This window comes from Ornithorhynchus anatinus, chromosome 2 (assembly GCF_004115215.2).
Source record: "Ornithorhynchus anatinus isolate Pmale09 chromosome 2, mOrnAna1.pri.v4, whole genome shotgun sequence".
NCBI classification, from domain to species: Eukaryota; Metazoa; Chordata; class Mammalia; order Monotremata; family Ornithorhynchidae; genus Ornithorhynchus; species Ornithorhynchus anatinus.
The window spans coordinates 169,406,579-169,419,413 of record NC_041729.1 but is presented as its reverse complement, the minus strand read 5'-3'; the positions used below and the strand labels follow the sequence as shown (position 1 = coordinate 169,419,413).

The following is a 12,835-nucleotide window of genomic DNA, read 5'->3' as shown; positions in this document are numbered from 1 at the left end:
ACACCTGTGACTGCTCAAATGGTGATGACGATAATGAGGATCAAATGCTGCGGGAGTGGGGATTCATTCAGTACTTGGCACATACTAAGCGCTCAACAAACACCTTAATGATTATTATAATTATAGTGAAGCCTTCCTGGAGGAGATGTGATTTTAGTAGGGCTCCTGGTTCAATATTTTCCCTATGAAATCTCTGTCACCAAAAGCTTCCCGTTGTTTTGGGGTTATCTCTGATTGATTACGTCTATCTACAGTCAATTCAGGCAGCAGTGACACAGAAAGAGTCAAAGGCGAATAATCAAGTGATCAAAATGTTGGTCAGAGACAAAGACTCGATTTTTACCGCACGGAAGAAGGCGATGGTAAACCGCTTCCGTATTTATCAAGAAAACCCTATGGATGTACGTACCAGAACGACTCCAGATGAAGATGTGCTGCTCTGGAGAAGATGTGTCGGCGGAGTCGCCGTGGAGAGGAAATGATTCGTTCATTCAAACATATTTATTGAGCACTTACTGTGTGCAGAGCACTACTAAGCACTTAGCCCTGTACTAATTGGCACTGGACTTGAAACCATTTGACAACAACTATCTACCCCAGAACTTGGCCCAGAGTAAGCACTTAATAATAATAATGAAACTTTTGTTAATAATAACATTTACAAAGAGCTTACTACATGCAAAGCGCCAACATAGGTGGAAAAATCGTGAGTTCAGACACAGTTCCTGACCTGTGCTTCAAGGGGATTGTCTCTCTTTATTGCTGTACTGTACTTTCCAAGCGTTTAGTACAGTGCTCTGCACACAGTAAGTGCTCAATAAATAGGACTGAGTGAATGAAGGAGACTTCTGCCTGTTCTGCCTCCTACCGTCCTGGCGGGAAAAAGGAGACCCACTCAGCCCGAACCTTCCACAAAACCTGGGAAGCCTGAGGACGGAGCCGGAAATTCTGCTCCTCTAGCCGCCGCTGTCTGAGCATTTTATGTGCAGGGAACTGGTCCGCTAATTAGTGGGAATCAGCATGGCTTAGTGGATAGAGCAGGGGCCTGGGAGTCAGAAGGACCTGGGTTCTAATTCCGACTCTACCACTTGTCTGCTGTGTGACCTCGGGGAAGTCACTTCGCTTCTCTGGGCCTCAGTTACCTCATCCATACAATGGGGATTGAGACTGAAGCCCCACATGGGACAGGGACTGTGTTAGATCTGATTGCCCTGTATCTACCCCGGTGCTTAGAACGGAGTTTGGCACACAATAAGCACTTGATACAATAATAATAATGATAATCTACCCCAGCAGTTAGAACAGTGTTTGGCACATAGTAAGCATTTGACAATTACCATAATAATTATTATTATAAAGTCTGTTGATTTGTACTCTCCCAAGTGCTTTGCCCACAGTAAGTGCTCAATAAATGGTATTGAACGAACACTGATTATTCTAGTTCAAGGCATTTTTATGTTTGGCTCCTTCCCTTAAGAGTGGAAGCTCCTTTTGGGCAGAGAATGAATACATTGAGCCCCCTTTTAGACTGTGAGCCCCTTCGTGGGCAGGGATTGTCCTCATCTGTTGCCAAATTTACATTCCAGGTGCTTAGTACAATGCTCTGCACCTAGTAAGTGCTCAATAAATGATTGAATGAATAAGGCATTTGGCTACTCTCTAACTCCCAAGCACCCAGTACAGTGTCAAGGGAACAGTCAATAAATGCTGCCTACCATTACCGCTCTCCCTGCTGTTGCTATTATTACTGCTCCTCTTGCTACTATTCCTTGTCAGTGGTATTTATTAAGTGCTTACTCTGTACATAACATTATACCAAGCACTTGGCAGAGAGGAATATGTACTAAGCACTTGGGAGAGTACAATACAGCAGTTCTCCAGACCTGAACTACCATCTCCTGACCCACAAATAGATTCAACACCACCTTCTCCAGTGAACTTTCACTCACTCGATTCATTCAGTCGTATTTACTGGGGAAGCAGCATGGTTCAGTGGGAAAAGCCTGGGCTTGGGAGTCAGAGGTCATGGGTTCGAATCCCTGCTCTGCCACTTGGCAGCTGTGTGACCGTGGGCAAGTCGCTTCACTTCTCTGTGCCTCAGTTCCCTCATCTGTAAAATGGGGATGAAGACTGTGAGCCTCACATGGGACAACCTGATTACCCTGTATCTATCCCAGCGCTTAGAACAGTGCTCTGCACATAGTAAGCGCTTAACAAATACCAACATTTATTGAGCACTTACTGTGTGTACAGCACTGTACTAAGCACTTGGGAGAGTAAAATACAACAGAATTAATTATAATCATTATGATACTTGTCAAGCACTTACTATGTGCCAAACACTGTTCTAAATGCTGGAGTAGATTATTATTATTATTTTTACGGTATTTGTTAAATGCTTACTGTAAAAAGTACAATTTGTCAACAGAGACAATCCCTGCCCAACGACAGACTCACAGTCTAGAAGAGGGGAGACGGACAACAAAACAAAACAAGTAGGCAGGCATCGATAGCATCAATTGAACATCAACTGAACTGTCTCACTCTCACATCTCTCTGCCAGTCCCACACCCCGAACCCACAATCCTGGATTACCTGTGCACTTCGCTCCTCCCGCTCCTGTGGCGAGATGCAGAACCCTCTTGGAGGAAATCCACTCATCTCTCTGCCCTTGTCCACCTTAAATTCGTTCTTAGCTGCTTCGATCCGGGCCTCTCCACTCTCTGGCAACAATAGTTCCCCTTTCTAATGCACTCCCCTCCTCACTGCCTCCAACAGCTGTTCCAGACAGCTCCTTTTCCTTTCCCCCACACCTGCACCATCTCTTTCCCCTAATGACCTGGCCACATACTTCATCAACAAAATTGAAACCATCAGGAGTGATCTCCCTAAAATCTCCCCTGCTCTCTCCCATCTCCCACTCCACCTTCTTTGAGTTTCCCTGTATTCTCTGCAGTAACTCAAGATGAAATCTCTCGCCTCTTCTCTAAACCTACCTCCCTCCTCCTGTGCTTCTGACCCCATCCTTTCAGAACTTTGGAAAACATTTGCCCCCTCCTTGACTACAAGTCTTCAACTTTTTGTATTTCAATGGCTTCTTCCTGACTCCGCCGCTTGTCTGCTGTGTGACCTTGGGCAAGTCACTTCACTTCTCTGTGCTTCAGTACTCTCATCTGTAGAATGGGGATCGAGCCCGTGAGCCCCACGTGGGCCAGGGACTGTGTCCCCAGTTCGCTTGTATCTACCATAGGGCTCAGTGCCTGGCACATAGTAAGTGCTTAACAAATGCCATAATAATTAATATTGTTATTCCCCACTGCTTTCAAACATGCTTACTTCTCCCCATCCTAAAAATAACCCTCACTTGACCCCCATGGCTCCGTCCATTTATCGCCCCATGTCCCCGCTACCATTTCTCTCCGAACTTCTTGAGAGAGTTGTTTACACCCGCTGTCTCCACTTCTCGCCTCCAATTCTCTCCTAAATCCCATCCAATCTGCCTTCTGCCCCTTCACTCCACAGAAACAACTCTCTCTAAGGTACCTAATAACCTTTTTCTTGCCAGTTCCGATGGCCTCTACTCCATCCTAATCCTCCTAGACCATTCAGCCGCCTTGGACACTGTAAGCCACCCCCTTCTCCTAGAAACTTAATCCAAGGTTGGATTCACTGCCACTGTCCTCTCTTAGTTCTCCTCCTATCTCTCTGATCTCTCCTTCTTAGTATCTTTGGGGGCTGCTCCTCCTCTGTCTCCCACCCTCTGACAGTAGGAGGTCCTTCACAGCTCAGTTTTGGGTCCCCTTCTATGCTCCCTCTACACCCATGCCCTTGGAGAACTCATTCACTCCCATAGCTTCAATTACCGTCTCTACAGATGATTCCTAAATCCACATCTCCAGCCCTGACCTCTCTCCTTCCCCACAATCTCGCATTTCCTCCTGCCTTCAACTACTTGGATGTCCCACCAACACCTCAAATTAAACACGTGCAAAACTGAACTCCTTACCTACCCACCCAAGCCCTGTCTTCTCCCTGTCTTTCCCATCACTGTAGAGAACACCACTATCCACCCTATTGCACAAGTTATAAGAAGCAGCATAGTTTAGTGGAAAGAGCCCGGGCTTGAGAGTCAGAAATTGTGGGTTCTAATCCCGGCTCCACCACTTATCAGCTGTGTGACTTTGGGCAAATCACTTAACTTCTCTGTGCTTCAGTTCCCTCATCTGTAAAAGGAGGATTAACACTGCGAGGCCTACATGAGACAACCTGATTACCTTGTACCTACCCCAGCGCTTAGAACAGTGCTTGGCACATAATAAGCGCTTAACAAATACCATCATTAGCATTACTATTAAGACCTAAAACTTGTCTTTGTCTTTGACTCGTCTCTCTGATTCTGCCTACGTATTCAAACGGACAACCGATCCTGTCAGTTCTACCTTCGCAACATCGCTAAAATCCAACCTTTCCTCTCCATCCAAACTGCTACCTTGTTGATCCAAGCACTTCTCCTCTCCCTCCTTGACTACTGCATCTGCCTCCTCGCTGACCTCCCAGATTCCTGGCTCTCCCCACTCCAATCCTGACTTCACTCTGCTGCCTGGATCATTTTTCTACAAAAACATTCATTCCGTGTCTCCCGACTCCTCGAGAACCCCCAGTGGCTCCCATCCACCTCCGCGTCAAACAGAAATTCCTCACCGTCGGCTTTAAAACACTCAATCAGCTCGCCCCGACCTACCTCACCTCCCTGATGTCCTACTCCAGCCCAGCCTGCACACTCTGCTCTTCCAGCACCCATTTACTCACTGTGCCCCGATCTTGTCTATCTCACTGCCGAGCCCTTTCTCGTGACCTTCCCTAGCCTGGAACTCCCTCCCCCTCCATATCCGCCAGATCACCCCTCTCTGCACCTCCAAAGAATGACTAAGGTCACATCTCCTCTAAGAGGCCTTCCCTAATTAAGTCCTCTTTTCCCCGCTTGCTCTCCGTTGCTGCTCTGCGTCAAGTATGCACCTCAATCTGTGACCTTTGGATGCTTGATATTCTCCATACCCCCAGAACCCAGCACTTAAGTACATATCCTTAAATTATAATTATTTATAACTTATTTATTCATATTAATGTCTTTTCTCCCCTCCAGACTCTAAGCGCATTATGGGCAGGGAATGTGTTCGCTACCTGTTTACTATATTGATGCCTGTTTACTCTTTTGATGTGTATATATCTATAACTCTATTTATACTAATGCCTGTTTACTTATTTTGATGTCTGTCTCCCCCCTTCTAGGCTGTAAGCCCAGTGTGTGCAGGGATTGTCCCTCTTTATTGCTGAATTGTACTTTCCAAGAACTTAGTACAGTGTTCTGCACTCAATAAACGCTCAATAAATACAACTGAATGAATGAATGGTCTGCTTAAAATAACCTGTAAAATGGTGGAGAGCGGGGATTGCAATCTACTAATTCTCCCAATCGCTGAATGTGTTGCACTGTACTCTCCCAATCGCTTAGTATAGTACTCTGCGCATAGTAAATAATAAATACACCACTGATGGTTGATTGATTGAGCTGGCAGACACACTCCCTACCCACATTTTACAGATGAAGCCCAGAAAAGCAAAGTAATTTAAGGGAAGCAGCATGGCTTAGTGGCAATCACTTGGATTTGGGAGTCAGAGGATGTAGGTTCTAATCCTGGCCCCCCCACTTGTCTGCTGTGTGATCTTGGGTAAGTCACTTAACATCTCTGTGCCTAGTTTGTAGTTTGGAGATGAGCTAACTACTCTTATTAGTGCTCCTATAACTATTGCTATTACCGTTACTATCAATTAATAAATTAATCTAGACTATGAGTTTGTTATGGGCAGCGAATGTGTCTATCAACCGTTACATTGTACTCCTCCAAGAGCTTAGAACAGTGCTCTGCACACAGGAAGTGCTCAGTAAATACGATTGATTATTTATTGAGTGCTTACTGTGTACTAAGTGCATGGGAGAGTACACTATGACAATATAACAGACGCATTCCCTGCCCACAGTGAGCTTGCAGTCTAGAGCGGGGAGACAGACATTAATTTAAATAAATTTCTACTGCTACTACTAGAATTCATGATCTCTGCCCTCGAGGACCTTTACAGTCTAACAAGGGAGACAAACCCAGAAATAAAATACTTAGGAAAAAGAAGGGACCGTGCATAAATGTTCCACTGAATTGAATTTTTGGCAGTTTCTTGACCAAAGAGAATGTCAGGGATTGCTAGGACACAGAGGCAGCACACAGACAATTCAATGTCAACTTCAGCTGGGACTGCATCTAATTCCCACCTATGTATGCCCTCCGTACACAGTAAGATCCTAATAAATACTAGCTTCTCAATAATAATAATAACGATGGTATTTGTTAAGTGCTCACTGTGCCGACCACTGTTCTAAGCGCTGAAAAAACCTCCCATTCAGGGACACCCGTGCTATAGCTAATAATTGTTGAAGTTTGTGCTGACTGCTCACTAGAGGCCAAACACTGTGCTGAGCAGTGGGATAGATACCCGATGACCTCGTAGGACACTGTCCCCGTCTCACACGGGCAAAGCAGGGGGGGAAGAGGTAATTCATTCCCTTTTGACAGATGAGGAAACTGAAACACAGAGGAAGGGAGGTGACTTGTCCAAGGTCACAGAGCAGGAAAGAGAAGCAGTGTGGTCTAGTGGATAGAGCCAAGCCTGGGAGTCAGAAGGACCTGGGTTCTGAACCCGCCTCTGCCATCTGTGTGCTGTTTAAACTTGGGGAAGTCACATCACTTCTCCGGGCTTCAGTTACCACATCTGTAAAATGGGGATTAAGGCTACGAGCCCTATGCAGGACAAGGACTGTGTCCGACCCAATTATCTTGTATCCGCCTCAGCGCTTAGGGCAATGCCTGGCGCATAGTAAGCACTTAACAAATTCCACAATTATTGTGATTATTATTATGTGACATCTCAGTGTCCATCATGCCCACAACCCTGGCTCCCGACAACTCAGTCTGTGGTGGCTATACAGGTTGCCATCATGAGCAAACCTTCCCTAATTTCCTAAACACGTCTTAGCCCTGACGCACGGTGAAAACCCGAGTTCCGGAGGAACGGAAGGCATTCGATAAGTCCTCTTCTCCCTACTCTAATTTTTTTCCATCCAAATGTTTTCCCAACCTTCCCACAATGAGCCCATTGGTCCTGGGTTTAATAAAAGCTATCAAATGGTCGAAGAATGGGGCAAAGAGATGGAACAGATGTTCTTGTAGGGAGCTATTTTTAATGCTTCATTGTGTCAGATCTCTCTTACGACAGGAAAATTCCCACATTGGCTCCGGACGGCCCGGGGCGCTGCCGGATCTCACAACTCGCCCCTCCCCTGTTCCGTCTTTGCTCCTTTCCACCGGTCGTGTAGTCAGCCGGCCCAAAGGACGACGGGAAACTCCAGGCGGGGCGGTGGTCATGATGCTCGCCGTCGAGCCAAGTCGGCCTCCGAACCCAACCCAGAGACCCTTACGCTGGAACCTCCTTCGTTCATTCGATCGTATTTACTGAACGCTTATTTTGTGCATATCACTGTGCTAAGCGCTTGGGAGAGTACAATAACACAATAAACGTACTTGGAGAAGCAGCACGGTGTAGTGGATAGAGCACGGGCCTGGGAGTCCAAAGATCACGGGTTCTGATCCTGGCTCTGCCACTTGTCTGCTATGTGGCCTTAGGCAAGTCACTTAACATTCCTGTGCCTCGGTTACCTCATCTGTAAAATGGGAATTAAGACTGTGAGCCCCGTGTGGAACAGGGACTCTGTCCAACCTGATTTGCTTGTATCCACCCCAGTGCTTAGTACAGTGACTGGCAAGTAGTAAGTGCTTATCAAATGCCAAAATTCTTCTTATTATTGTTATTATTATGGTCCCTGCCCAAAATGAGCTTGTGGGTAGAGTGAGGCCTTGGGTTTCTGCCGTCCCTGCACTAGACTGTCAGCTTGTTGTGGGCAGGACATGTGTCTGTTTATTGCTATGTTGTACTCTCTCAAGCATTTAGTAGAGTGCTCTGCACAGCATCAGCACTCAAAAAATACGATTGAACGAATGAGTGAGCGTTCAGTACAGTACACAGCCCTCAGGGGTTGCTCAATAACTATGGATCCCACCCCTGGCCAACTCACAGCCATCTCCAAGCCAGCAAGGAGCCTCTGAGTGCCAATCAGGGGAAGAGAATAGTGCTCAATACAGTGCTCTTTACATAGCAAGCATTCAGTTAATACCATTGATTGATTGATTGAGTAGGATGAATGGGAGCCTCAGTTTCCCCATCTCCTTCCAACCCCTTCCCTTCTGCTCTCGAGCCTCAGTGGGTGTTCTGGGGTGGGTTGGAAAGGCAGGACTCCATTGTGGCCTTTCTACTGACCTTGTCTTTTTTATTATAATTATTTTTAAATGGTATTAGTTATCATGTGGTCTACATGTGGTACATGTGGTTTACATGTCTAAAACTGAGCTCCTTCTCTTCCCTCCCAAACCCCGTCCACTCCCTGACTTCCCCGTCACTGTGGACGGCACGACCACCCTTCCCGTCTCACAGGCCTGCAACCCGGATGTCATCCTTGACTCGGATCTCTCATTCACCCCACACATCCAATCCGTCACCAAAGCCTGCCGGTCTCACCTTTACAATATCGCCAAGGTCCGCCCTTTCCTCTCCATCCAAATGGCTATCGTGCTGGTACAAGCTCTCATATTATCCCGACTGGATTGTTGTGTCAGCTTCCTCTCCGATTTCCCTTCCTGCTGCCTCTCCCCGCTCCAGTCTATTCTTCATTCCTCTGCCCGGATCGGCTTCCTACAGAAACACTCTGGGAATGTCACTCCCCTCCTCAAAAACCTCCAGTGGTTGCCTATCGACCTTTGCACGAAACAAAAATTCCTCACTCTGGGCTTCAAGGCTCTCCATCCCCTTGCCCCCTCCTACCTCACCTACCTTCTCTCTTTCCAATGCCCACCCCGCAGGCTCCGCTCCTCTGCCGCCCACTTCCTCACCGTCCCCCGTTCTCGCCTGTCCCGCCGTCGACCTCTGGCCCACGTCTTCCCGCCGTTCCGGAACGCCCTCCCTCCTCACCTCCGCCAAACTCACTCTCTTCCCCTCTTCAAAGCCCTACTGAGAGCTCACCTCCTCCAGGAGGCCTTCCCACACTAAGCTACCCCCTTTTCCCTCTGCTCCTCCTCCCCTCCCTTCCCCCCCACCCTCTGCTCTTCCCCCTTCCCCTCCCCTCAGCACTGTGCTCATTTGTATAAATTATTTATTACCCTATTTATTTTGCTAATGAGGTGTATATCTCCTTGATCCTATTTATCTTGATGATGTTGTCTTATTTTGTATTGTTCTGTTTTGCTTTGCTGTCTCCCCTGTTTAGACTGTGAGCCTGTCATTGGGCAGGGATTGTCTCTATCTGTTGCCGAAATGTACATTCCAAGCGCTTAGTACAGTGCTCTGCACATAGTAAGCGCTCAATAAATACTACTGAATGAATGGGGTATTTTGTGAAGCTTTTGCTCTGTGCCAGGCACTGTCCTAAGCGCTGGGGTAGATCCAAGATCATCAGGTTGGCCACAGTCCCTATCTCACGAGGAGCTCACTGTCTTAATCCTCATTTTTACAGATGAGATAGCTGAGGCCCAGAGCAGCGAAGCGATTTAAGGGAAGCAACGTGGCTTAGTGGCAAGCGCACAGACTTGGGAGTCAGATGACGTACGTTTAAATCCCGGTCCTGCCACTTGTCTGCTGTGTGACTGTGGGCAAATCACTTAACTTCTCTGTGCCTCAGTTACCTCATCTGTAAAATGGGGATTAAAAGTGTGAGCCCCACATGGGACAAACTGATTCCCCTGCGTCTACCCCAGTGCTTAGAAGAGTGCTAGGCACATAGTGAGCACTTAACAAATACAATCGTTATTATTATTATCTCGGATCTACCCGGGTTTTTAGAAGAGTGCTTGACACATAGTAAGCACTTAACAGCGTGGCTCAGTGTCTCCCCCGATTAGACCGTAAGCCCGTCAAACGGCAGGGACTGTCTCTATCTGTTACCGACTTGTACATTCCAAGCGCTTAGTACAGTGCTCTGCACATAGTAAGCGCTCAATAAATACTATTGAATGAATGAATGAAAGAGCAGGGGCTTTGGAGTCAGAGGTCATGGGTTCGAATCCCGGCTCTGCCACTTGTCAGCTGTGTGACTTTGGGCAAGTCACTTTCCTTCTCGGTGCCTCAGTTACCTCATCTGGAAAATGGGGATGAAGACTGTGAGCCCCACGTGAGACAACCTGATTCCCCTGTGTCTACCCCAGAGCTTAGAACAGTGCTTGGCACACAGTAAGTGCTTAAAAAATACCAACATTATTAATAACAAATACCATTATTATTATTATTATATACACAGTGTATACACATATACAAATAGCCTTGCCACGTTCTCGGTACTGAAGAGGACAACTTATATACAGAGCCACTTGTGTGCCAGAAATTAGCCACGGCAAGTGGGGATTCAATATCTGTGGTCCAAAGTGGTCTTCGGCAGGCCAAATGACTTGATTTAGGATTCGCATATTTTGGCCCCCAAATCAGGAGGACTGATTCTCTGAAAAAGACACTAATTGTAGGAAAAGTCCGGGGCAAACGCCGAAGAGGCAGACCAGGGATGGATAGAGACTATTACAGCGATAATGGAAGAACCGTTAGAAAAGTTACGGATTGTGGCAGAAGACAGGACGTCCTGGAGAAAATATAACCACAGGGCTGCTATGAATAGGAAACGATTTGACGACACAACATAATACTAATAATAATAATCTCCTCCTACTCAGACTGTGAGTCCCATCAAACAGTTGTAGTTATTGAGCGCTTACTGTGTGCAGAGCTCTGTATTAAGTGCTTGGGAGAGTACAATATAACAATACCGTATCCAGCTAGATTTGCTTGTATCCATCCCAGAGCTTAGGACACTGACTGGCACATAGTAAGTGCTTAATAAATACCATCAGCATTATAACACAGCTGGTAAACATGTCCCATATTGGTCAGAGCGGGGATCCTGTCTGCTCACACAGCGAGGCTCAGTGGAAAGAGCATGGGCTTTGGAGTCAGAGCTCATGAGTTCGAATCCCAGCTCTGCCACTTGTCAGCTGTGGGACTTTGGGCAAGTCACTTAACTTCTCTGTGCCTCAGTTACCTCATCGGTAAAATGGGGATTAAGACTGTGAGCCTCGCGTGGGACAACCTGATTCCCCTGTGTCTACCCCAGCACTTAGAACAGTGCTCTGCACATAGTAAGCGCTTAACAAATACCAACATTATTATTATTATTATTAAAATGGGGATGAAGACTGTGAGCCTCGCGTGGGACAATCTGATTACTCTGTGTCTACCCCAGTGCTTAGAAGAGTGTTCTGCACATAGTAAGCGCTTAACAAATACCAACATTATTATTCTACCTTTCCAAGGGAGAAGCAGCGTGGTCTAATGGAAAGAGCACCAGCCAGGGAGTCAGAAGACCTGGGTTCTAATCCCAACTCCGCCACTTGTCTGCTGTGTGGCCTTGGGCAAGTCACTTCAAGTCTCTGGATCTCAGTTCCCTCATCTGTAAAGCAAGATGAAGACCGCGAGTCTCATGTGGTACAGAGACCGTGTCCCACCTCATCACCTTCTATCTACCCCAGTGTGTAGCCCAGAGCTTGTCACAGACTACGCACTTAACACACGCCATTACAAGAACTAGAAAAACACACCGATAAACCGCAGGAGTCTCTAACGTTGCACCAGCTATGCTCTGAAAACATTAAGCCAAGAAACACATTTTTATTGGAATTTGTACCGAGTTAGAAAGGTAACCTATTTTCCTCCATTTTCCCCCCACCTAGAAACAACTTATGTTTTCGCATCTTGCTTTTATCTCGCGCGCAACCTCCAGGCTAATTACCAGCGGTAGCTGACCGTGAATATGAGGATAATGCGAGGATGTCCTATTTTTCCTGCAGCCGGGAAGACGGGAAGTTAAAACTAATAGAGTCAGGGCATAAGGAAAAGCTTTGGGGCGGTAACCTTTGAAGTCCGGAAAAGGGAAACATCCATTAAAATTATTTCAGAGGTTCTTGCCAACGTTCCCTAAAAGGTGCAGAGGCCAAAGTTGTCGATGTTAAAAAATTACTTTTAACTCAAAACCGGATGAGCCGCCGAGCGGATATTGCCCCATTTTGTGGATTAATGAATGAGTGACGAATGTTAAGGGGAGGGAGCGACGAATAAAACACATCCTTAAGTAGAGGAATCTGCTGGGAAAAATCATGGAGCTCCATTCCTGTGGGGGAAGTGGAAACAATGTGGAAACAGCAGAGCCGATCTATAACTGCACATTCCTCTTAGGACAGAGCAGTGGCGTAAGAGGAGTAGAAGCGTAGTACTGTGAGCCCATCGTTGGGTAGGGATCGTCTCTATCTGTTGCCGAATTGTACATTCCAAGCGCTCAGTACAGTGCCCTGCACATAGCAGCATAAGGCAGGAGAGAGGCAGAGAGCAAGAAAACGTAACAAGGAATTTGAGAAATTCAGAATCGGGGAATGACATTAATAATAATGATAATGGTGGTATTTGTTAAACGATTACTAAGTGCAAAGCACTGTTCTAAGCGCTGGAGGGATTCAAGGTGATCAGGTTGTCCCAGTGGGGCTCACAGACCTAGTCCCCATTTTACAGATGAGGTAACTGAGGCACAGAGAAGTGAAGTGACTTGCCCAAAGTCACACAGCAGACAAGTGGTGGAGCCGGA

At 46.7% G+C, this 12,835-nt stretch overlaps 1 protein-coding gene across 3 annotated transcripts in view; it reads right to left on the bottom strand.

Moving 5' to 3' along the window:
- Nucleotides 1–12,835, bottom strand: part of PDE3A (phosphodiesterase 3A) — a 298,794-nt gene that overhangs the window by 207,638 nt on the left and 78,321 nt on the right. The window contains exon 1 of one of the 3 annotated variants that reach the window (XM_029052387.2): nucleotides 2,596–2,767. The exons of the other annotated variants lie outside the window; for them this stretch is intronic. Within the exon in view, the coding sequence (XP_028908220.1) occupies nucleotides 2,596–2,661 (66 nt within the window). The 5' untranslated portion in view covers nucleotides 2,662–2,767. Of the gene's footprint in view, nucleotides 1–2,595; nucleotides 2,768–12,835 lie in introns of those variants that run through there. 3 annotated transcript variants of the gene reach the window in all.